This window comes from Phacochoerus africanus, chromosome 10 (assembly GCF_016906955.1).
Source record: "Phacochoerus africanus isolate WHEZ1 chromosome 10, ROS_Pafr_v1, whole genome shotgun sequence".
Classification (NCBI taxonomy): domain Eukaryota; kingdom Metazoa; phylum Chordata; class Mammalia; order Artiodactyla; family Suidae; genus Phacochoerus; species Phacochoerus africanus.
Window position 1 is genome coordinate 50,183,095 of NC_062553.1, and position 23,737 is coordinate 50,206,831.

At 34.7% G+C, this 23,737-nt stretch overlaps 1 protein-coding gene across 3 annotated transcripts in view; it reads right to left on the reverse strand.

Moving 5' to 3' along the window:
* FSTL5 (follistatin like 5) overlaps positions 1-23,737 on the reverse strand; it is a 786,274-nt gene that overhangs the window by 64,826 nt on the left and 697,711 nt on the right. For all 3 annotated transcript variants that reach the window (XM_047798935.1, XM_047798934.1, XM_047798933.1), the window contains exon 12: positions 6,939-7,088. In XM_047798935.1, coding sequence (XP_047654891.1) covers positions 6,939-7,088 — 150 coding nt within the window. The remainder of the gene's footprint in view (positions 1-6,938; positions 7,089-23,737) is intronic.

Consider the following 23,737-nt stretch of genomic DNA (forward strand, 5'->3'; position numbering starts at 1 on the left):
TCTATGACCACTTCCTGGAGATGTTTTATCAGAAATTGCTGATTTTGTCAAAAGCTTTTTCTGCATCTTGAGATGATCATATGGTTTATATTCTTCAATTTGTTAATGTGGTATATCATACTCATTGATTGACAGATATTGAAAAATCCTTGCATTGCTAGGATAAATCCCACTTGACCATGATGTACAATCCTTTTAATGTACTGTTGTATTTGGTTTGCAAGTATTTGGTTGATTTTTGTGTCTATGGTTTATCAGTAATATTGGTCTGTATTTTTCTTTTTTTATGGTGTATTTGTCTGGTTTTGGTATCGGGGTGATGGTGTCCTCAAAGAATGAGTTTGGGAGTTTTCATTCCTCTGCAATTTTTTCAAAGAGTTTCAGAAGGTATGTGTTAAGTCTTCTCTAAATGTTTGATACAATTTGCCTGTGAAGCCATCTGGTCCTGGATTTTTGTTTCCTTAAAAATGTTTTTGTTTGTTTGTTTGTTTGTTAATGTTTTGGTTTATTTAAAAACTTCCTGCTTCTAAATCACAAATTTCTAGGGCAAGATGGATCAAGAGAAGGTTAAGATTTGTTTTTGATAGTAGGCAATCAGAGAATATGCAGAGACTATGCACAGAATGGGGAGGAGAAAAATAGATCAACCACCAAGTCAGCAAAAATATGCATTTTATTTGTTTATTGTTGTAATAAAATGGAAATTTTATTTGTTTATTGTTGTAATAAAATGGATAATTGTTTGCAGTGTTGTGTTAGTTTCAGATATATAGCAGAATATATATATAGCAAATTGTATATATCAGTTTATTTTTCAGGTTCTTTTCCCTTATAGGTTATTATAAAATATTGAGTATTATTTCCTGTGCCATACAGTAGGTCCTTCTTGGTTATTTATTTTATAAATTACTAGATATCATCAAATTGCTTGCTAAAATGTTACTTTATATTACTTTAAAGTTTGGAAGAACTTTCACCTCTAAACCCATCTGGGACAGAATTTTCTGTTTTAGTACTCTTAAATCAGTTAATTTAATTAGTCATAAAAATATTCCTTTTTTATTCCATCTTGGGTTACAGGTTAACTTATCCTTTCTCTTTAATTTGTTCTTTCCCACTACTCTTCCAAAATTTACATCCATGACTTTTATCTTAATACTTTCTTAGGCCCTTTTACTCGTTGCAAGGACTGTGGTTATTTTTATATTCGTTTATCAATTCTAATAGTGTTAATCATGGATTTTGTCCTTGGTCTTTGCCAAAATTCTCAGTTACCTTTTAACTAATATTTTTTTAATAAATTGATTTTGACCTTTTATATATTTATTTCATTGTGTTTATCTACATATCTGTCTACTTTCCTTCTTTCATTTAGACTCCTGTGATTTTTGTCAGCTAAACTCTAACATTTTCTAGTTAAACGTTTTATTTTTCAATCTGTTATTTTTTTTCATTAAGGTAGCAAAATTTCCTCAAAACACAGCCTAACTTGGATTCAACATATTTAATCATGATTATCAATATAACTTGATACTTGTATTTTAAATTGGCTTTGTGGTTGTTGATTGTTAACATTTTGTCAGAGTATCTGTGTGAAATAATTTCATTATTATTTCTTGGGGCTTAATTTATAGACTAGCATGTGTTCTATTCTCACTAAATATTTCATTTAGTGAATGCTATGGTCTGAATGTTTGTGTCCCCACTCCCATCCTCCACCCCACCCCCAGAATTCATTTATTGTAATCCTAACCTTCAAAGATGATGGTATCAGAAACTAGCATTTGGGAGGTGATTCGCTCATGAGGATGAAGCCCTCACAAATAGGATTAGTGCTTTTATAAAAAGGACCCTGAGAGATCCATGGCCCTTCCCCAAGTTAAAGACACAGTGAGGAGTTCCCACTGTGCTCAGTGATTAACGAATCCGACTAGGAACCATGAAGTTATGGGTTTGATCCCTGGCCTTGCTCAGTGGGTTAAGGATCCAGCATTGCTGTGGCTCTGGTGTAGGCTGGCAGCTACAGCTCTGATTTGATCCCTAGCCTGGGAATCTCCATATGGCTGGGAGCAGCCCAAGAAATGGTAAAAAGACAAAAAAATAAAAATAAAGACACAGTGAGATGGCACAGAGTACAAACTAGGAAGGTTTTCACCAGACCTTAATAAGCCACCACTTTGATCTTAGACTTTTCATACTCAGAACTGTGAGGAGTAAATACCTATTCTTTATAAGCTGTGCAGTGTGTTGTATTTAATTATAGCAGCCTGAATAGTATATGAAATGATAGTAAAAATGTTGAGACTTTGAAATATTTAGCAATAATGCATATTGAATCACTAGGGGATGCAAAAATTAACCCACATATCTGTTAGCTCACATATAGTAATAATATTCAATTTCACATGTTAATTTTGTCTGTTGATTTATCAAGAATCAAAAGTGTCGAATATTTATCACCTTGACTGTGCATCAAATTTTTTTCTAGTAGTATGGCAATAATCACTTAAAATAATTGTAATCCATCATATATTTTTATTCTTTTTTTAGAATAAAGTCAACTTTTTAAAATCATTATCCAGTAACTTGCTTTAACCTAACACTTTGTGACTTAAACCCCTTTAAAAAAATCTGATGTTAATATAATACCTGCATCAGCTTTTTGTTTTGTTGTTGATATGTGCCTACATTATCTGGGATTGCTCTTAAATTTCAAATTTTATTTTTTCTTATTTTAGGGATGTATCTCTTATAATCTGCATAAAGCTAGACTTTCATTATTTGATCCAACACTTTTTATTTTCAGCAAGTTGCTTTACTTCGTTCTCAGATATTGTAATTATAAACATTTGGTTTTATTCTATCATTTTTTTAAAGTTTTTTTTTTCTATTAGTCCTTGTTATTTCTCTTTATTTCATCTTTTCCCATTGTATTTATATGTAAGTTGTTTATTTACTTTTATTTTTTCATAGACAAAAACAATATTCAAGACCTAGCCCCTTGATATATTAATAAATATACTTAAGACATGCAAAGGTATACAGTAATTATTCCCATTCTTAAATAATACAAGTCTTAATATGTTTGAAATAATATTGACCTTTTCCCTGTTTACATATTGCCGTACAATATTTACATATTTTTCTAGTTTTGTCCTGTGTTTTCATTGTTAAAATTTCAACCTTAAATTCAAGGAATATCATTATTATTGATAGTTAATATTTAATAGACAATATCTACCAATTTATTTGCTATCAATACATCAATTTTACTGCTTAGTTAATTTTCCTCATTCCTGAAGCAAACAGGTTTCAGTTTTTTTCTAACATATTTTGTTGATAAAGTCTTTTTTTGTATCTGATACAATAAAGAAATTATATGCTTTTTCCACTGAACATAGAGAATATATTTTATTTCCACTTAGTGGTTTAATAATAATTTCCACTTTCTTTGGACATCCATTATTGGTATGGAGAAAATTGCTGCTGTTCTCACAGTAAATAATCTCCCATTTTAATATAATTTTTTTGGCTTTATGTTTGGTTGTGTCATGTCAATATATTTAGGTACTGATTTTTTTTTTTTTCATTTGAGTTTCATGGTACTTTCTAAAACTGAGAGTTTATTGTATTTTATAAATTGTATAATAAAGAATAATGCATAGTATATGTATGTATTATTCTTCATATATGTATTATTCTTTATAATATTATAGAAAATTCTCATTCATTTTGACTGAATTTTCAACTTTTCCTTTTTCTTTCTATTATCTCCTTCTGGGGTTTATCCTTTCTATTGTTGGTGTAGAAACAAAGTCTGATATTTTAAATACATTGGGTTTTTATTAGTAGTAGTAGCTTTTCTTGCTTTTCTTTTTTTTTTCTTTTTTCCTTTCCTTTTGCTTTTTTAAGGCTACCCTGTGGCATATGGACATTCCCTGGTTAGGGGTCAAATTGGAGCTACAGCTGCCAGGCTATATATAACAGCTGAAGCAACATGAGATCTGAGCCATCTCTGTGACTTATACCGCAGCTCACAGAAATGCCAGATCCTTAACCCACTGAGTGATGCCAGGGATCAAACCTGCGTCCTCCTGGATATTAGTTGGGCTTATTACCACTTAACCACACAGGAACTTTTTAGTGGGAGTTTTTCCGACGAAGTTACCACCATCACTGAATTTCTGAATACTGAACAATTGCTTCCTATCAGTTTCTGGTCACAAGATTTTCATGAGATGAATACATAATCCCCTTTCACGCATGTTTCTGTTCAGACACTCTTTATTTAATATATATTGTTCAATAATTAACATACAACCAAACAACACTATGACTCATGTCTAAATGAAGCTACCATTAGGCACACCACAGCCTTCCTGCACAACCATTTCAACAGGACAGTCTGGTCGAGGGTCATTCGAAACAGCAAAATTGACAATGCAAACATGGTACTAAATAGACTATGAAAAGAACACTCGTTCACAGCATGAAAGCTGAGCCAAGATGGTGGAGTGTCCTCTCATTCAACCTGAGCTGGGAACATGTATGTCAGGTGACACAATTTTCACCACTCTGCACAAGTCCCTGAATGCTGCAAAAGCACCCTGAGTATTGGTTTAGCATTCTTAATAAATTTAAGAGAGCAGGCAGATTTTAAGTACAGAATCAACAAAAGATGAGAATCAGCTGTAATTGACTTCTCTACAGCAAAAAAAGAAACACTAGCTTCATGAAAACAAAATAATCTCTCTCTAGACAGAGATAGTGAATACTGTATATTTCCATCTGTGTGATATTCAAAATCAGGTAATACTGATTAATGTTGACAGAAATCCACATAACGATTATTTTTCGGGTAGGTAATGACTAAGAGGAATAAAGCATAATTATTATTATTTTAATAAAAGATAATAAGGAAAACCCATTTGGACTGAGGCCCAATTTTCTAACTTATAGCATGTTGGATTCTTGTTTGCAAAATATCAATAATCATGATTATATTACTACTATTTTAATATTTTAGCCTTGTATAATGTTTCTTACATCTTCCTGGTATTTCAGTCATTATGGCACTTTGAACAATAATATCATTTATGTGATTTTTACCATTGTGTGAATATTTCATTATTGATATTTTCTATTAATTTAAAATTTTATGTCATTGATGATGAAAGTTATATGAATAAGAAATGTTGTTAACTTTTATCAATTTCATCTATCTAGTATATAATATGTATTATCAGTATAGGTTTCTGGTTTAAACACTAAATTTAAAGACCAGCCTGATTATTCTTGAAAGAACTTCTAATTTTAACCTGCTAGCTAAAGAATCTTGATAACCCCAAACTGAATGCCTGTTATTTGCTGACCTATGTTGCACCTGAAATCAAAGTAAAATTAACCTGGTCAAAAATACAGCAGTCTCACAGATGGATACGTGAGAGGTGAGATATATAGAAAAATATGTTCTTAAGTATTTACTGGGACATTAGGCTGGGTACACATGAGAACTGTGTAACACTAGAGGCCTTAGAGTTTTCTAGTAGACAATTATCCATCATTCTACTCATGACTGTAAGAGTCATTCATATTAAAAATTGAGCCACTAGACTAAATATCTACAGTAACTGTGAACCCTGGAAATCTTTCTAATAGCAGTGCTTTTCACTCTATTGCTGTGATATTGATCACATCTCAGAAAGGGAAATTAATAAAAGCATACTTTTTATATAAAATATATGGGTGGATGGATAGATGATTGGATGAATTCATGTGAAGTTGTTACAGACTAAGAATGAGAAGCCCTAATTTTGAACTTCTTAGTACTTTTTGTGTTTTAGTCAGGAATCAGAATTAGAGGGAGTAACATCTACTTAAATTTCAAACCAGTATTGCTGCAAAAACCCCCACCCCTATTAAATATAAGAAATGGTTAGATTCCCATGTCTTTCATAAATTTTGATAGAAAACCAGTATATAGTACTTCTATATCCCAGGCTGTGCTATAAATGCTTTATAAACATTGACTGTTAATATATAGATAATATACATATAAAATATATTAACCTAACTTCATGATATGTATATATATACATTAATATAACTTTATGAGATATGTACCATTATTACTCCCATTTAACAGATTATACATATCTAAGTTTTTTTTTAAGTTTTATTTCCTCTGAGCTGAGAAGCCATAGATCCTAACAGTCAAAAATCCAGACACTGAAATGAGACTGCCTATGTGCAAACCCTGAATTTCCCTGTGCTTGCTGTGCAACTGAGTTCTAGTAGATTTCCCAAGTTGGACAGTTTTGGAAATATCAGGGCATGAAATAGTTGGTGGCTCAAATCAGAATGGTTTTACTCAAGCACAACCATGGCAACATGAAGCCATGGTGATGGCAAGGCTTATTAAAAAAAAAAAAAAAAACCTGTTTTCTTTGTCATTGAGCTATGAACATATTACTTGTTTCACAATTATAGTAAAACCTACTAAGTTATTATTATCCAGTGAATCTACAACTGCGTCAGCCTTTGTTGAGAACTGAATGAGAAAAAAAAAATAATACCATTTCTGCAATGCTGACTAAGAATACCTTAACTGGTCTTGAACTGGGGCTCTCCTTGCTCAAGCCAAAATAAGCAAATTTGAGGAAGATTTTTGTGTAACTGATCATGCTAGGATTCTGATGTCTTCATGGAATCTAACTATTGAAAACAAAAGCTATTCAAATTACTTCTTTAATTATTTAGGCTAAAGGAGCAGGATGAGAGGAGAGTTCGCAGAAGATGCATGTATTTTCCAGTTATCCCTGTAATGAAATACTTGATTGATGACGATTAAATGGCCATTCACAAGTTACCTGGTCAAGACTATTACGTTAAAGTAAATGTTCTTTAAAATCACTTTCAAAAGGAAGAGCTGTTCATACCTGAACAACTTTTTGAGACTGCACATCAACAACAAGGACTCTGTCTAAAGTTGGCTGTGCTGCATAAATGAACTTGTCTTTGACATTGACAGCTGAGGCCCACACACACCTCTGTACTTCATCTCCTTCAGTTTTTGGACAGACTTCATCCTGTAATTTGGAAAATAGAAAAAATAAATACCTTAAATCATAACATGGATGTGGCCATATTATAAGAAACATTGATGTTGGGTGCTTTTCCACTTTTAATATCAAAAGTTTTATATATATGTATTTATCTATATATGTGTGTATATATATATGCTAAATATATAGATGTGTATTTCTGTTATATAGGTAAAATATATATTTTTATGTCCAATATATAAATAAATAAAGAGTTAAGTCAAATAAAATAGTATATAGTGCATATGTAAGCACTTTAAGTGTGTATAGAAATCCTCATGAATAACTCTTTAAATATGTTGTATCAAGCCTTTAATTGCTTATTTCTAGTAAGAAATAGTCCATTAATTTGTCATTATCTGCTTCTTAACTCAGCAACTGCAGAAATTCATAATAAGGCCAATGTTTCCTCCCAAATCTCCCAATCTCAAAGTCTTTACCAAACATAGACACCTCATTATATTTAGAACTTCTCAGGCCTCAGGAGCTGGTATAGCCTTTTCAGGAGCTACCAAACTTACTGCACAAGACTAAAAGCATCATCTAATTTGTAGGGAATCAGAAGTTGAGAAAAAGTTAATACGGTAGTTATTCACAATGGAAATTTTATTTTTGATTTGGTATCAATATCAAATTTTACAAAATCCTTTCATCTGCCCAAGTTTTCCATTCTGTTCCATTACCCTAGAACTGTCTTCTGATTGACATTAAATAGTTTTTGCCAGGTGACCACAAATGAGGCAAAAATATCTTCTTTGGAGCCCTCCTTTGAACATTCAGTAGGTGAATACTTAAACCTTTCTGATCTGTGTGGGCAGACACACTGCAAGCAGAAGAAATGTCATTTAGTTTGTTATTTTGATTTCTGGTCTTTCTTTTATTCATTGGTCTATTGTTTTTAAAATTCGCTCAAATTTTTATAGTTAGAAAACCACTAAGAAGAGAGATTTCTTGAACTCTACATGAAATAAACAATTTATATAATAACATAATGATAAACACTGATTCCAGTGTGTCTCTTGTTTTATGATTGCAGTCTGATCACTGATGACCATGTCTAATTTACTGCTTTGTATACGCCAGTTAGTAACTCTTAAGCTAAATTAGAATACTCCTTCTTCTCTAATTCAAACAAAAACATTTACTTTCCAGCAGAGAGTCCATCCGCCATTTGTATTTAATAATCATGAAACAAAATCAACCACCTAAGTATTTCTTTTAATTAAAAGATAATACTGACAGCAGATAAATCCCAAGTCGGCATTTTGTAGAAATTCAAATGAATACCACAATAACTCTTCTGGGGCAGCACAATCATAGTAGGTGTTGTTTACCTTGCTTGTATAAAATTTGTAAAATAATGGAAAAACCTGCACTTTGGAAAAGTGAGAAGCTCAGTATGTGGTCTGCTGTTTTTACTCTCCAAACTTTAGATCGAATTCCAGAGGATCTGCAGTGTTGACTCACTGTTAAGGTCCAGTTCAGAATTTACCAGGTCCACCAAAACACCAGGAATATATAAGAGCAGTGTTTTGTTTCCTTTCTTTCTTTTTCTTTCTTTCTCTCCTTTTTTTTTTCTTTCTTTCTTTTCTTCCTTCCTTTATTTTTTTTTTTTCAAAACACATTTCTTTTTTTTCCCCTTAAGCCACCCTCAAGGCATAGGGAAGTCCCTGGGCCAGGGATTGAACCCATGCTGCAGCAGTGGCCTGAGCCACTGCAGTGACAATGCCAGATACTTAACCTGCTGAAGGACCAGACAACTCCAACAACAGTGTTTTCTGAACAGCACAGTTGTTCCAGGATTCCAGGACATAAGCAAAAATCTGAAAACTAAACCTCTGATGTGTATTTCTGTAAGTTCTGGAGGGTTGGAATTGACTCCATTTCATGGAGTGCACCATGACCATTCTGAGATGACCACCAGTGGCTCATCCTGAGTGGTGTCCAGAGTACCCTTCAGCAGGCAGCACAACCCTGTCCTCAGCACATGCCCAGAACAGAGCACAGCACTGTCCTTTCATTCATCAGTGCACTGAAACATTATTTTCTACTCCAAAGATTTTTCTTCAGGGTTATATTGAACACCTTTGACAAGAAACTATTTTGTGAGAATCAAACACTTGATAAAATATGTACTTGAGAGGAGTGAAAAGGTGGGAAAAAAGCAGGACCTAGGGTTGATGAAAGGATCTGAATACGGGGAAATTGTTTATGAATTCTTCACTGCTGGGTAAAATTGGCCAACAAAATCTATCAAAATAGCAGAAACCATGAGTGATCTGATGCATAACTGACAGCCAAACAACAGCTGAACCAAGAGCAATTTCCACTCCTTTGTTTGCTACAAAACTATTCAACAGTAAAATTAACTGCTCTGCCGGGAATTATTTCCTATTTGTATGCTGTCCCTATAAGAAATCTCTGACCAGACTCACAATAATTTTTACAAAGCCATTAAAAGTTTTCTGACAGTCATCCTGAATTTTCCTTGCTTTGCTTTATGCTATTAGTTCTGCTTATTGTCTATTAGGTCCCATTCTCTAATAGCAATCTTCTTTTTCCAGATTACATAGAATAATGTTTATTTATGTGGATGGGAATAGTAGAGAAATAGTTTTCACTTTTATGGGGCATTCAGTGGGATAAAAGAGAAGCTAGAAAATATCAGAGATGCAAAGTAAGATTAAGATCGTACACACTAATGAGGAAGATTTTCAGAAATTATATCAAAGAGTATAATTTAATCTTTTTATTGAAACGTATACTACAATTTAGAATTAAAGGATTACTAAGACTTTAGAACCAATGAGGAGGAGTCAATAATAAAAAGACAATTCTAGTTTATAATTAGAACTTATCTATTTCCCTTTGGTCACTTAATATTTCGCTGTATTTTCTATGTATACATTATACTTTTCAAAAATTTTACAGGAGAGAGTGCAAGATACATCATAGTGATGTTGGAAATTTTGATTTAGCAATTGATGATTCCTGATTTGATAAACTAAAGTTATAGTTCAAATAGACGAGTATATTTATCCTTCTTGGTTGTGTCAATTTATTGAATTGATTTCCTCTTAAAAATACTTTGCCTTAATATCCCCAGATTCCCTAATTTCCCCCCTCCTCTTCTTATTTTTAATTTAATTATACTGGAGTATAATTGACTTACAATATTTTGTTGGTTTCAGATATACAGCAAATTGCATGTCATACTTATGACTATATACATTCTTTTCTTCCATATAGGTTATTACAAGCTGCTGAGTAGATTTTCCCATGCTATACAGCAGGTTCTCATTGATCATCTATTTTATACAGTAGTGTGTATGTTACTCCCACCTTCCCAATTCTTCTCTCCCCGACAGTGGTTTCACCTATGATAACCATAAGATTAGTTTTGAAATCTGTGAGTCTGTTTGTTTTTAAATAAGTGTTTTTGTATCATTTTTATCAGATTCCATATATGTGATATCATATGATATCTGACTTTCTCTGTCTGACTTACTTCACTTAGTACAATGATCTCGTGTTCCATCCATGTTGGCATTATTTTCATTATTTCATTATGAAATGACATTATTTCATTATCTGATGGCATTATTTCACTATTTGATGGCTGAGTAGTATTCCACTGCATCTATGTACCACATCTCCTTAGTCCATTCATCTGTTGATGGCCATTTAGGTTGCTCCCATGTCTTGGCTATTCTAAATAGTGCTACAAAGAACATATGCATGCATGTATATTTTTGATTTATTGTTTTCTCTGGATAGATGTCCAGGAATGGGACTGCTGGATCATATTGTAGTTCTTTAGATTCTTAACCCACTGCATCACAGCAGGAACTCTGATGTCCCCTTCTTCATAGCCCGCCCCGAGTCATCCATGGTGAAGCTGAATGTGTTTACCACAAGCACCTCCATTTCCCTTGCAGCCACCCTGACAAGTTTCTGTCATCATTCCTTCCTCTCATCCATCTATCCAATCCCAGTTTGTCCACAACCTTCTACCTTTGGCATTCACAAAGTATCTGCCTAAATTTTTTTTATTTTATTTTTTATCACATCTGTAGTTGTATAATGATCACTACAATCCAATTTCACAGGATTTCCATCCCACAGCCCAAGCACATCCCCCCCACCCCCTAAACTGTCTCCTCTGGAGACCATAAGTTTTTCAATGTCTGTGAGTCAGAATCTGCTCTGCAAACAAGTTCAGTCTGTCCTTTTTTCAGATTCCACATGTTAGTGACAGCATTTGATGTTGCCGTCTCATTGTATGGCTGACTTCACTTAGCATGATAGTTTCTAGATCCATCCATGTTGCTAAAAATGCTGGTATTTTGTTTCTTTTAATGGCTGAGTAATATTCCATAGTGTATATATACCACATCTTCTTGATCCACTCCTCTGTCGATGGACAATTAGGTTGTTTCCATGTCTTGGCTTTTGAAAAGAGTGCTGCAATGAACATCAGAGTACATGTGTCTTTGAGAGTCATGGTTTTCTCTGGATAGATGCCCAGGAGTGGGATTGCTGGATCAAATGGTAGTTCTATGTTTAGTTTTCTGAAGACTCTCCATCCTGTTTTCCACAGTTGCTGCACCAATTTACAGTCCCACCAACAGTGTAATAGGGTTCTTTTTTCCCCACACCCTCTCCAGCACTTATTATTTGTAGACTTTTTGATGATGGCCATTTTGGCTGGCGTAAGGTAGTACCTCATAGTGGTTTTGATTTGCATCTCTCTAATAATGAGAGATGTTGAACATCTTTTCATGTGTTTCTCGGCCATCTGTATGTCCTCTTTGGAGAACTGTCTGTTTAGATCTTCTGCCCATTTTCTGATGGGGTTGATTGTTTGTTTGTTTTTGGTATGGATATGCAGAAGTCATTGATAAATTTTGGAGATTAATCCCTTGTCAGTCAATTCACTTGCAAAGATTTTCTCCCATTCCATGGGTTGTCTTTTTGTGTTGTTTGGGGTTTCCTTTGCTGTGCAGAAACTTTGAAGTTTGATTAGGTCCCATTTGTTTATTTTTGTTTTTACTGTCATGACTCTAAGAGGTGGATCTGAGAAGATGTTGCTGTTGTTTATATCAGAGAGTGTTTGGCCTGTGTTTTCCTTGAAGAGTTTTATAGTGTTTAGTGTTATATCAAGGTCTTCAATCCATTTTGAGCTTATTTTTGTATATGGTATTAGGGAGTGTTCTAATTTCATTATTTTACACATGGCTGTCCAGTTTTCCCAGCACCACTTATTGAACAAGATAATGCCTTTCTCTATTGTATATCCTTGACTCCTTTGTCATAGATTAGTTGGCTGTAAGTGAGTGGGTTTAATTCTGGGCTTTCTATCCTGTTCCACTGATCTCTGTCTTTGTGCCAGTCCATATGGTTTTGATGATTGTTGCTTTGCAGTATAGTCTGAAGTCCAGAAGCCTGATTCCTCTATGTCCGTTTCTCTTTTTCAGGATGTCTTTGGCTATTCTGGGTCTTTTGTGCTTCCAAACAAACTTTAAAATATTTTGTTTGAGTTCTGAGAAAAAATATCCCTGGTAATTTGATAGGGATTGCATTGAATCTGTAGATTGCCTTAGGTAGTATAGTCATTTTGATAATATTAACTCTTCCAATCCACGAGCATGGTATTTCTTTCCATCTGTTTGTGTCCTCTTTGATTTCTTTCATCAGTGGCTTATAGTTTTCAGAGTACAGGTCTTTTGTCTCTTTAGGTAGGTTTATCCCTAGGTATTTTACTCTTTTGGATGTGATGGTAAATGGGATTGCTTCCCTAATTTCTCTTTCTGATCTTTCATTGTTGATGTATAGAAATGCCGTCAATTTCTGTGTATTAATTTTGTATCCTGAGACTTTGTCAAATTCATGAATGAGCTCTAAGCATTTTCTGGTATAGTCTTTAGGATTCTCTAGGTATAGTATCATGTCCTCTGCAAATAGGGATAGTTTTACTTCTTCCTTTCCAATTTGGATTCCTTTTATCTCTTTTTCTTCTCTGATTGCTGTGGCCAGGACTTCCAAAACTATGTTGAAGAGTAGTGGTGAGAGCAGACATCCTTGTCTTGTTCCTGATCTCAGAGGGAATTCTTTCAGCTTTTCACCATTGAGAATGATGTTTGCTGTGGGTTTGTCATATATGGCCTTTATGATATTGAGGTAGGTTCCCGTTATGCCCACTTTCTGAGGGGTTTTTATCAGAAATGGGTATTGGATTTTGTCAAAGGCTTTTTCCACGTCTATTGAGAGGATCATATGGTTTTTATTCTTCAGTTTGATAATGTGGTTTATCACACTGATGGATTTGCAGATATTGAAGAACTTGCATCCCTGGGATAAATCCCACTTGCTCATGATGTACAATCCTTTTAATGTATTGTTGGATGCAGTTTGCTAGGATTTTGTTGAAGATTTTTGCATCTATGTTTATCAGTGAAATTGGCCTATAGTTTTCTTTTTTTGAGGTATCTTTGTCTGGTTTTGGTGTCAGGTTGATGGTGGCCTCATGAAATGAGTTTTGGATAATCCCTTCCTCTGCAATTTGTTGAAGTAGTTTCAGAAGGAGAGGTGTTAGCTCTTCTATAACTGTTTGGAAGAATTCGCCTGTGAAGCCATCTGGTCCTGCACTTTTGTTTGTTGGAAATTTTTTAATCACAGTTTCAGTTTCAGTTCTTGTGATTTGTCCATTCATCTTTTTCATTCCATCTTGGTTTAGTCTTGGAAGATTGTACTTTTCTAAGAATTTGCCTGTTTCTTCTAGGTCTTCCATTTTATTGGCATATAGTTGCATATAGTAGTCTCTTATGATGCTTTGTATTTCTGTGATGTCTGTTGTTCCTTCTTCTTTTTCATTTCTAATTTTATTGATTTGAGTCCTCTCTCTTTTTTCCTTGAAAAGTCTGGCTAAGGGTTTATCAATTTTGTTGATCTTTTCAAAGAACCGCCTTTTTGTTTCATTGATCTTTTATATGGTTTTCTTCATTTCTATTTCATTGATTTCTGCTCTGATCTTTATGATTTCTTTCCTTCTATTAACTTTAGGTCTTGTCCCTTCTTCTCTCTCAAGCTGCTTTGGATGTAAACTTAGCTTGTTTGTTTGAGCTTTTTCTTGTTTCTTGAGGTGGGCTTGTATTGCTATAAACTTTCCTTTTAGAACAGCTTTTGCTGCATCCCATAGGTTTTGGAGTGTCTTTGTTGTCATTTGCTGCTTGGTATTTTTTAATTTCCTCTTTGATTTTTTCAGTGATCCATTAGTTGTTTAGTAGCTTGTTGTTTAGTCTCCACATGTTTGTGTTTTTTGCAGTTTTTTTCTTGTTTATTTCCAGTAGTATAGCATTTTGGTTGGAAAAGATGCTTGATATGATTTCCATTTTCTTAAAGTTAGCGAGGTTGGATTTGTAGCCCAGGATATATCAATCTTAGAGAATGTTCCATGTGCACTTGAGAAGAATGTGTATTCTGTTGCTTTTTGATGGACTGTCCTATAAATATCTATTATGTCCATCTGGTTTAATGCATCATTCAGGGCCTATGTTTCCTTATTAATTTTCTGTTTGGTTGATCTGTCCATTGCTGTAAGTGGGGTGTTAGAGTCCCCCACTATTACTGTGTTATTGTCAATTTCTCCTTTTAAGGTTAGCAGTTGCCTTATACATTGTGGTGAAGCTAGATTGAGTGTGTAGATATTTAAAATTGTTATATCTCCCTCTTGGATTGATCCTTTGATCATTACGTAATCACCTTCTTTGTCCCTTAAAATATTTTTCATTTTAAAGTCTAATTTGTCTGATATAAGTATTGCTACTCCAGCTTTCTTTTGATGCCCTTTTGCATGGAATATTTTCTTTCATCCTGTCACTTTCAATTTGTATGTTTCCCTAGAAGTGAAGTGGGTCTCTTGAAGGCAGCATATATATGGGTCTTGTTTTTTTATCCATTCTGCCAGCCTGTGTCTTTTCCTTGGGGTGTTTAGTCCATTAACATTTAAGGTAATTATTGATATGTATGGTCTTATTGCCATTTTATCAATTGATTTGCATTTGTTTTTGTTGCTATTTTTTTTCCCTTCTTTTCTTGTTCTCTCCTTTTCTGGTTTGATGACTATCTTTAGTGTTGTATTTGAGTTGATTTTTCTTTGTTTGTGTATCAGTTGTAGATTTTTGTTTTGCAGTTATTCTGAAGTTTTGCTATAAGAGTCTAAATGTATATGAGATTGTTTTAAGTTGTTCTCTTAATTGCAAGTTTACCTCCAGTGTTCTGCATCTGTACCCTCCTCTTCTCATGATTTCTGATTTTGGTGGCATAATTGTACATGGATGATTTTGTATCTTTACTGTATATGTACCTTTACTGGTGAGCCTTGTCATTTGTGGAATTTTTGTTTCCTGTTGCTGTCTTTTCTTTTCTGCCTGGAGAAGTTCCTTTAGTATTTGTTGTAAGGCTGGTTTAGTGTTGCTGAATACTCTCAGCTTTTGCTTGTCTGTGAAGGTTTTGATTTCTCCTTCCAATATGAATGAGAGCCTTGCTGGGTAAAGTAATCTTGGTTGGAGGTTTTTTCCTTTCATCACGTTAAGTATATCATGTCACTCCCTTCTGGCCTGCAGATATTCTGCTGAAAAATCTGCCAATAACCTTGTCGGGGTTCCCTTGTATGTTATTTGTTTCTTTTTCCTAGCTGCTTTCAAGATTTTCTCTTTGTCTTTCATTTTGGTAAGTTTGATTAATATGTGTCTTGGGGTATTCCTCCTTGGGTTTATATTATATGGTACTCGTTGTGCTTCCTGGATTTGAGTTAGTGGTTCCTTTCCCATGTTAGGCAATTTTTCAGATACTATCTCTTGGAATATTTTTTCTGTCTCCTTCTCTCTCTCTTCTCCTTCTGGCACCCCTATAATATGGATGTTGGTACTTTTAACATTGTCCCAGAGTTCTCTGAGACTCTCTTCATTTGTTTTCAATCTTTTTTCTCTTTTCTGTTCTGCATCCGTAATTTCTACTAATCTGTCTTCCACCTCACTTATTCATTCTTCTGCCTCCTGTATTCTGCTGTTAGCTGCTTCTAGTGAATTTTTTATTTCAGTTATTGTATTTTGCATTTCTTCTTGTTTACGTTTGGTATCTTGTATCTCTTTGGTCAGTGTTTCCTGTTATCCATCTTGCCTCCAGTTTATTTCCAACATCTTGCATCATCTTCAGCATCAACAGTCTAAGTCTTTTTCCTGAAGGCTGAGAATCTCCTTATCACTGAGCTGATTTTCTGGGGTTTTTTTTTCTCCCTCATCTGAGTTATAGTTCTCCATCTTTTCATTTTTACAGGTTTTTGATGTGGTCACCTTTTTAGAGATAATAGAGTTGTAGCCTCTCTTACTTCTGGTGGCTGCCCCCTTTGTGGCTGAAGTTGGTATGGGGGCTTGCTGTAGGCTTCCTAATGGGTGGGGCTTATGCCTGCCCCCTGGTAGGTGGAGCTGATTCCAATCCATCTGGTGGATGGGGCTTTGTCTCTAGATGGGAGTAGAGGTGGCTGTGTGCCTAAGGGGTCTTAAGGCAGCCTGTTTACTGAGAGGCTGGGCTGTGATCCCACCTGCATTGTTGTTTGCCCTGGGGCTTCTCAGCATTGACGGGTGGGACCAGATTTTCCCAAAATGGCCACCTCCAGAGAAAGGCAAGGCTGCTGAATATTTCTGAGAGCTTTGCTTCCAATGACCTTCCCTTACAGCAAGCCATGTTCACCCCTGTTTCCCCAGGATGTCCTCCAAGAACTGAGGTCAGGTTTGACCCAGATTCCTATGGAGTCTTTGCTTTGCCCTGGGACCCAGTGCACGTGAAAGTCCATGTGTGCCTTTTAAGAATGGGGTCTCCATTTCCCCCAGTCCCACAGAGCTCCTGCACACAAGCCCCTCTGGCTTTTAATGCTAGATGCTCCAGGGGCTCTTTCTCCCCGTGCCAGATCCCCACATGAGAGAGTTTGATGTGGGGCTCAGAACTCTCACTCCTGTAGGTGAGTCTCTGTGAACCAGTTATTTTCCAGTCTGTGGGGCTTCCCACCTGGGAGGTATGGGGTTGTTTATATCGTGTAATTGACCCTCCTACCACTTGATGTGTCCTCCTCTTTGTCTTTTGGAGTAGGATATATTTTTTTATGGTTTCAAGTCCATTTGGTTGAAGATTGCTCAGCCTTTAGTTGTGAATTTTGTTGTTTTTAGGAGAGAAGTTGAGCTCCAGTCCTTCTATCACACCATCTTGGAAATTATCAAAACTTGCCTCAAGAATCTGCCTATACTTAATGTATAACTTTACTTTCATCTCCAGGTATGCTGGAACATGCACAGGCTCTTAAAATTTAAGATGTAAACAGTAAAACAACATTAATTTGATTCATCTGCTTTCCCTTCCAATCATTGACTTAATTCTCTTTAGACTTTGAATAAGTTGTCTAGAACTTTAATTCCATTTCCTGACCTTTCATTCAAAATTTTCATACTTCAAACTGGCTCTTCCAAAAGATATATCTTGAAAAGTCACTGATGGCCCCGGAATTTCCAAGCATTACTCTTCAGTTCTTGTTGAGAAGCATTTATTGAGCACTATGTGAAAGATATCATGTGAAGTTATGTTTGGGAATAAAAACGAATAAGAGTGAATGCCTGCTTTCAAGTTGCTTACAGCTTCTACCATATTTGGCTGTTTCAGATACTTGATTCTTCCCAGAATGTTCTTTCATGCTTGTAAGGCAAGAATTAGCAAACAAAGACCCCAGGCTTAATTTATCCCACTGCCTATTTTGATATGCAACCCAAGAACTAAGAATTTTTTTTGCATTTTTTTATTTATTGGAAAAAAATCTAAAGAGGAAACTATTTTGTGACATGTAAACCTTATAGGCGATTCAAGTTTAGATAAATATTTTTTTTTTGGAATACAACTATACCTATTCATTTAAATGTTGTCTCTTTCAATATTATGAAAGCAAGCCACTAACTTAAAAAAAAAAAATGAGCAGAGAACATGAATAGGCAATTTTCCAAAGAAGACATGTGGATGACCAATAGTCACATGAAAAGATGCTGAACATCACTAATCATCAGGGAATGTAAATTAAAACCACTATGAGGCATCACATAACATTTGCCGGAATGGTTAGCATCAAAAAGACAACAAATAACAACTGTGGACAAGTATGTGGGAAAAATGGAAAACTCATACAAAATTGATGGAATTGTAAGTTGATGCAGCCAATATGGAAAACAGTATAAACCTTGCTCAAGAATTTAATAATAGAACTATCATACAATGCAGGAATTACATTATGAGTATTTTTCAGAAGAGAACAAAAATATGTTAATGCAAAAGGATATAAGGACCCCATGTTTACTATAGCATTATTTATATTAGCCAAGATATGAAAGCCCTTCAACAAAAGAATGGATAAAGAAGAGGAAGTTTATATATACCGTGGAATATTATTCAGCCATAAAGATGATGGAAACCTTGCCATTTGTGACAATGTGGATGGACTTAGAAAATATTATGCTAGGTAAAATAAGTAAGGCAGGGAAAGATGAATTCTATATGATTTCACTTATATGGGAAATCTAAAAAAACAAATGAACAAACATAACAAAACAGAAACAAAGTCATAGATAGAGAACAAATAGGTGGTTTTCTGAGGAGGGTAGTGAGGGAATGAGTGAAATAGTTGAGGGAGATTAAGAGGTACAAACTTCCAGTTACAAAATAAATGAGTCACAGAGATGAAATGTCTAGTGTGGAGGGCATTGTCAATAAAAATTTGGTATCTTTGTATGGGGACTGATGGTAACTAGATTTATTGTAGTGATCATTTTATAGTACACAGAAATATCACATCACTATTTTGTGCACCAGGACTTAACATAGTGTTGTAGGTCAATTGTACTTCAAAAATAGATAAACAAACTCACAGAAAAGAGATCAAAACAGCTGATTTTTATCAGAAACTCTACAAGCCAGAGGAATTGGTAAGCTATATTTGAGGTGATGAAGAGGAGGAAACTAGAACCAAGAATACTCTACCCAGCAAAGCTCTCATTCAGATTGGACAGAGATATCAAAATCTTTACAGCCAAGCAAAAGTTAAGAGAATTCAGCACCTCCAAACCAGCTCTACATCAGTTAAAGGAACTTCTCTAAGCAGAAAAGGAAAAACCACAAATAGAAACAAGAATATTACAAAGGAAGAAACTCACTGGTAAAGGCAAAGAAAATATAAAGTAGGAAATCACCCACTCATAAATACGATATCAAAACTAGTAAGCATAAGAAGAGAACAGGACAAATGTATCCAAGACATGCAGAAATTCATAGCTGGGGATCAAACCTACACCACAGTAGCAACTTGAGTTGTACAGTCACAACCCTGAATCCTTAACCTGCTATACCACAAGGGAACTCCCCAAGTCATTCTGTAAAATAACACAAAGGCTTTGGGGTGTTAAAATAAGAAAGAATAAAATTGACATTAATAATTATATATAAAAGTATAGAGAATTTAAGTATGGTTGACATGTAAAACATCTTGTTACACAACTTAAAAGCAGATTTAATAATCTTTGGAATGCCAGGCCTAAGAGCATAGGTAACAAAAACACCGGAAAAGCAGACTTATTAAACACTAATAGGCTAGAGTTCCATAAAATATAAAAAAGAGTAAATATCTGAATTTGTGCATGATTTGGATGAAAAATGCATCATGTCACTTCCATAGCTATGAATGAAAATAAACTGGCAATCATATCATGAGGAAGGCAGAAATAAGTATGCCATAAATCAGGTGCCAGAAGATGTACACACCTATCCTGCGTAGTTAATTAAGCCACATTGTGGTTTACCCAGGGATGGTATATAGAAGTTCTTAGATTCATGCTGGACCCCTGGGAATGAAGGTTGAGTCAAAGAGGAGAGACAGGGCTTGATGTTTGATAAATATGTAAAAGTAGCATTAAATTTGAAAATTCCTAGACGTATTGTTGAACTGCTTCTCGCATTGATGGGGTCACTAACTGCAAAAAATAATTGGTTTTGGTAGTTCTCATTGTTTAACTTTTCTACTTCTCTACCAGTCCATTTCCTAGGACCAGCAGGTGAGTTAACTCCCTTGGAGGTAATTGAGAATGGGGAGAAAATAGGGCTTTTGCAGAAAGAAAATAAAATTAAATCTAACTCAAAATGGTAAGCCTAATTTTGAGTACTGTCCAACAAATGGCCCATTCTCCAGGTAGTGTGACCTCATCAAAATTTCATAAAATACTAAGATTTTCCACAGAGGCTAAAGAGTATATAACACATTTTATTAATCAAATTCTTTTTAATCTACATCTGGCAGCTGTGTTTCCAATACCTCTATGATTCATCCCTAATTACTATGTCTTACTAATATTCTTGTCTGAATTTTCATAGCATTGATATTTGGTACCACATAATTTGGCCTTTAATCATGTATTAACATTTTCACCTAAAATGTTAGCCTTTACTATTCCTATATCTCTACATTTTCCAAACATCTAGTGAAGGTACAATATTTCTTCAGTAAATCCATGTTTAAATGTCACTTACAGGAAAAAAAAAAAAAGGAATAAAGAAGTGTGTATTTTTCAAACCTGACCTTAAACACTGTGCCACGCTATCCAGAATCACTTAGAAATCACATTCTAGAGGAGTCTTCAAAATGTGGTCTGTGGATGGCTCCCAGTGAGCATATTACTTGTTACCAAGCTGAGATAGTACAGAAATCTAAAATAACCCTTTAGAATCTTTTCTAACAATTTGACATTGCCATGATCAGCAGATCCATCTCCTCAAATAGGGTTTAGAGCAGCCTGGGTGTGTCAAAATTGCCCAGAGGGTTTGTGGGGTAGAAAGTAACTACTGGTTAAAAATAATAAAAGAAAAAAAAAAGAAATAAACTGAGCAAAAACCAAACTGATTCTTCCCCTCCAATAGTTTAAGAAGCACTGAATTTGAGCTTTCATTCCTTTTCTAGCTCTCTCTCTCTTTGAAATAGTTGTGTTTTTTTAATCCCAACTGTTATAATCTGAGTCTATTGAGATACATAGAAAAGTGAATAATGAAACACTGGGCAAAATAGTGTTCACTTTATCAAATGCAGTAGAATGTAAATAATTATCCTCAAAGAGGATTTTTTCAGTTTATTTTGCATCAAGGAAGTGAGACAAGGGTTGTCTATAATGGACTGGAATGTTTAGGTTGGGATTCCCAGGATAATTTTTATAATCACATGGAAATATATATGTATTCAAGATTGAGCTATTTGTGAATACACTAGATATAACGTAATCTTTTAATCTCACTTTGCAATATAAAAAACCCTAGATCTTACAATAGTGTATTAAGAAATTTAATATCAATGACTATCTCTCTTTTTGGATCATTTTTTTTAAAAGGCAATGAAGTTAAAGTACTTTCATCAATTTTTAATCAAATCACTGTTATCACAAAGTGGTACAACTGTTTTTTTTTCCTACAATTAGATATGCTCAATTTATTTAATTCTAGTTGCCATTTCATTGATGAAAATGTCATAAACAATCTAGTTCATATTAGTCAACGCACAGGTGGTCAGGGCAATTTAGAGCCTGATTTGCCTTAATTTGGCCTATCTTAGAAAACTGTCAGAATAATTTTGATTCTAACATATCAAAGGTATAAAAACCATATTATATTAATTTTCATCATTTCTTTTAACATAAGGAGGTGTATTTATGTCTTCCAGTGCTATAAAAAAATGGAACAGATAACATAACACTGCCTTAAAATCAGGACTGGTTCTCTCTAGAAACAGTGTATTAGAAGGGATTAAAAAGAAGAGTTTGAGGTCAAACATACTTAAATGTAATCCAGTGTTATACTCACATTAGCTGTGTAAATATTCTTTTAAGCTCTGTTTACCTCACTGGTATAATAATATTACCTATCAAATAGTTACTATTAAAGTTAAATTAAATCATATTTGAAAAAGGTCAGATGATCAATGAATGTTGCCTGTTGTTTTCTTTTCTTTTCTTTCTTTCTTTCTTTTTTTTTTTTTTTTTCCTTTGGTCTTTTTAGGGCCACACCTGTGGCATGTGGAGGTTCCCAGGCTAGGGGTGGAATGGAGCTGTCGCCGCTGGCCTACACCACAGCCACACAATGCCAGAACTGAGCCTCATTTGCAACCTACACTACAGCTGACATCAATGCCATATTCTTTTTTTTTAATTTTTTTTATTTATTTTTTTATTTTTTTTGTCTTTTGTTGTTGTTGTTATTGTTGTTGTTGTTGCTATTTCTTGGGCCGCTCCCGCGGCATATGGAGGTTCCCAGGCTAGGGGTTGAATCGGAGCTGGAGCCACCGGCCTACGCCAGAGCCACAGCAACGCGGGATCCAAGCCGCGTCTGCAACCTACACCACAGCTCACGGCAACACCGGATCGTTAACCCACTGAGCAAGGGCAGGGACCGAACCCGCAACCTCATGGTTCCTAGTCGGATTCGTTAACCACTACGCCACGACGGGAACTCCAGCAATGCCATATTCTTAACACACTGAGCGAGGCCAGGGATTGAACCTACATCCTTATGGACACTAGTCAGATTCATATCTACTGCACACTGACAGAAACTCCTCTCTGCTATTTTCATATAGAAAATTCTCCTTAGGCTACATTTCATGAAAACTATAAGTCTACACATTGTTCACATAATTTTTTTTTCAATTTCTCAGAATGCTCTGCAGAATTCAGTGTGGATATTTAGTAATTTCAGAGAGTTATTTTAAATATAGAATGATGATCAGGAGAAATTTCTTTTCCCTTTATCATTTGGCAGTTCTGTAATGTTGAGCTAATTATTGTCTTTTCTCATTTCTTTATATGGATATTGAGAAGAAGAAATTAGTAATTATCCATTTTTTTTAAAAAAGAAAACAATTCAGAGATCTGAATTACTTCTATTCTGCTTAAACAGAAAATGCTTTACCGGTTTATAGAAATATTGTATTAGATCCATCCACATTGTTGCAAATGGCATAATTTCATTCTTTTTTATGTTTTCATGACTGGTATTTTTGTGTGAGTGTGTGTATATATATATACACACACATACTGGATTTCTTCCATGTCTTGACTATTGTAAATAATGCTACAGTGAAACTAGGGATGAATGTATCTTTTCAAATTTGTGTTTTTGTGTTCTTTGGGTATATACTCAGCAGTGGGATTGCTGGATCATATGAGAGTTCTATTTTTAGTTTTTTGAGGACCTCCATACTGATTTCCATGGTGGCTGCAGCAATTTGTATTCCCACCAACGGTGTTCGAGGTTCTCTTTTTTCTCTTTGTCAACATTTATGTGTAGATTTTTTGATGATAGATGTGTGAGGTGAGTAGCTGATTTAAAAATAAATACATCTGTAGATTGTTAAATTTCAAATGTCTACAGAACATAAGAGAAAACTCTAGACATTTTGTAAATGCAAGACAAAGGATCTGTGTCTTAGTTATCCCGGTTCTTGTAAATTAGCCAGAATCCTGACTGGGTGAGTGGGAGTTGGTCCAGGTATCAGTGGGAACTGAGAATCC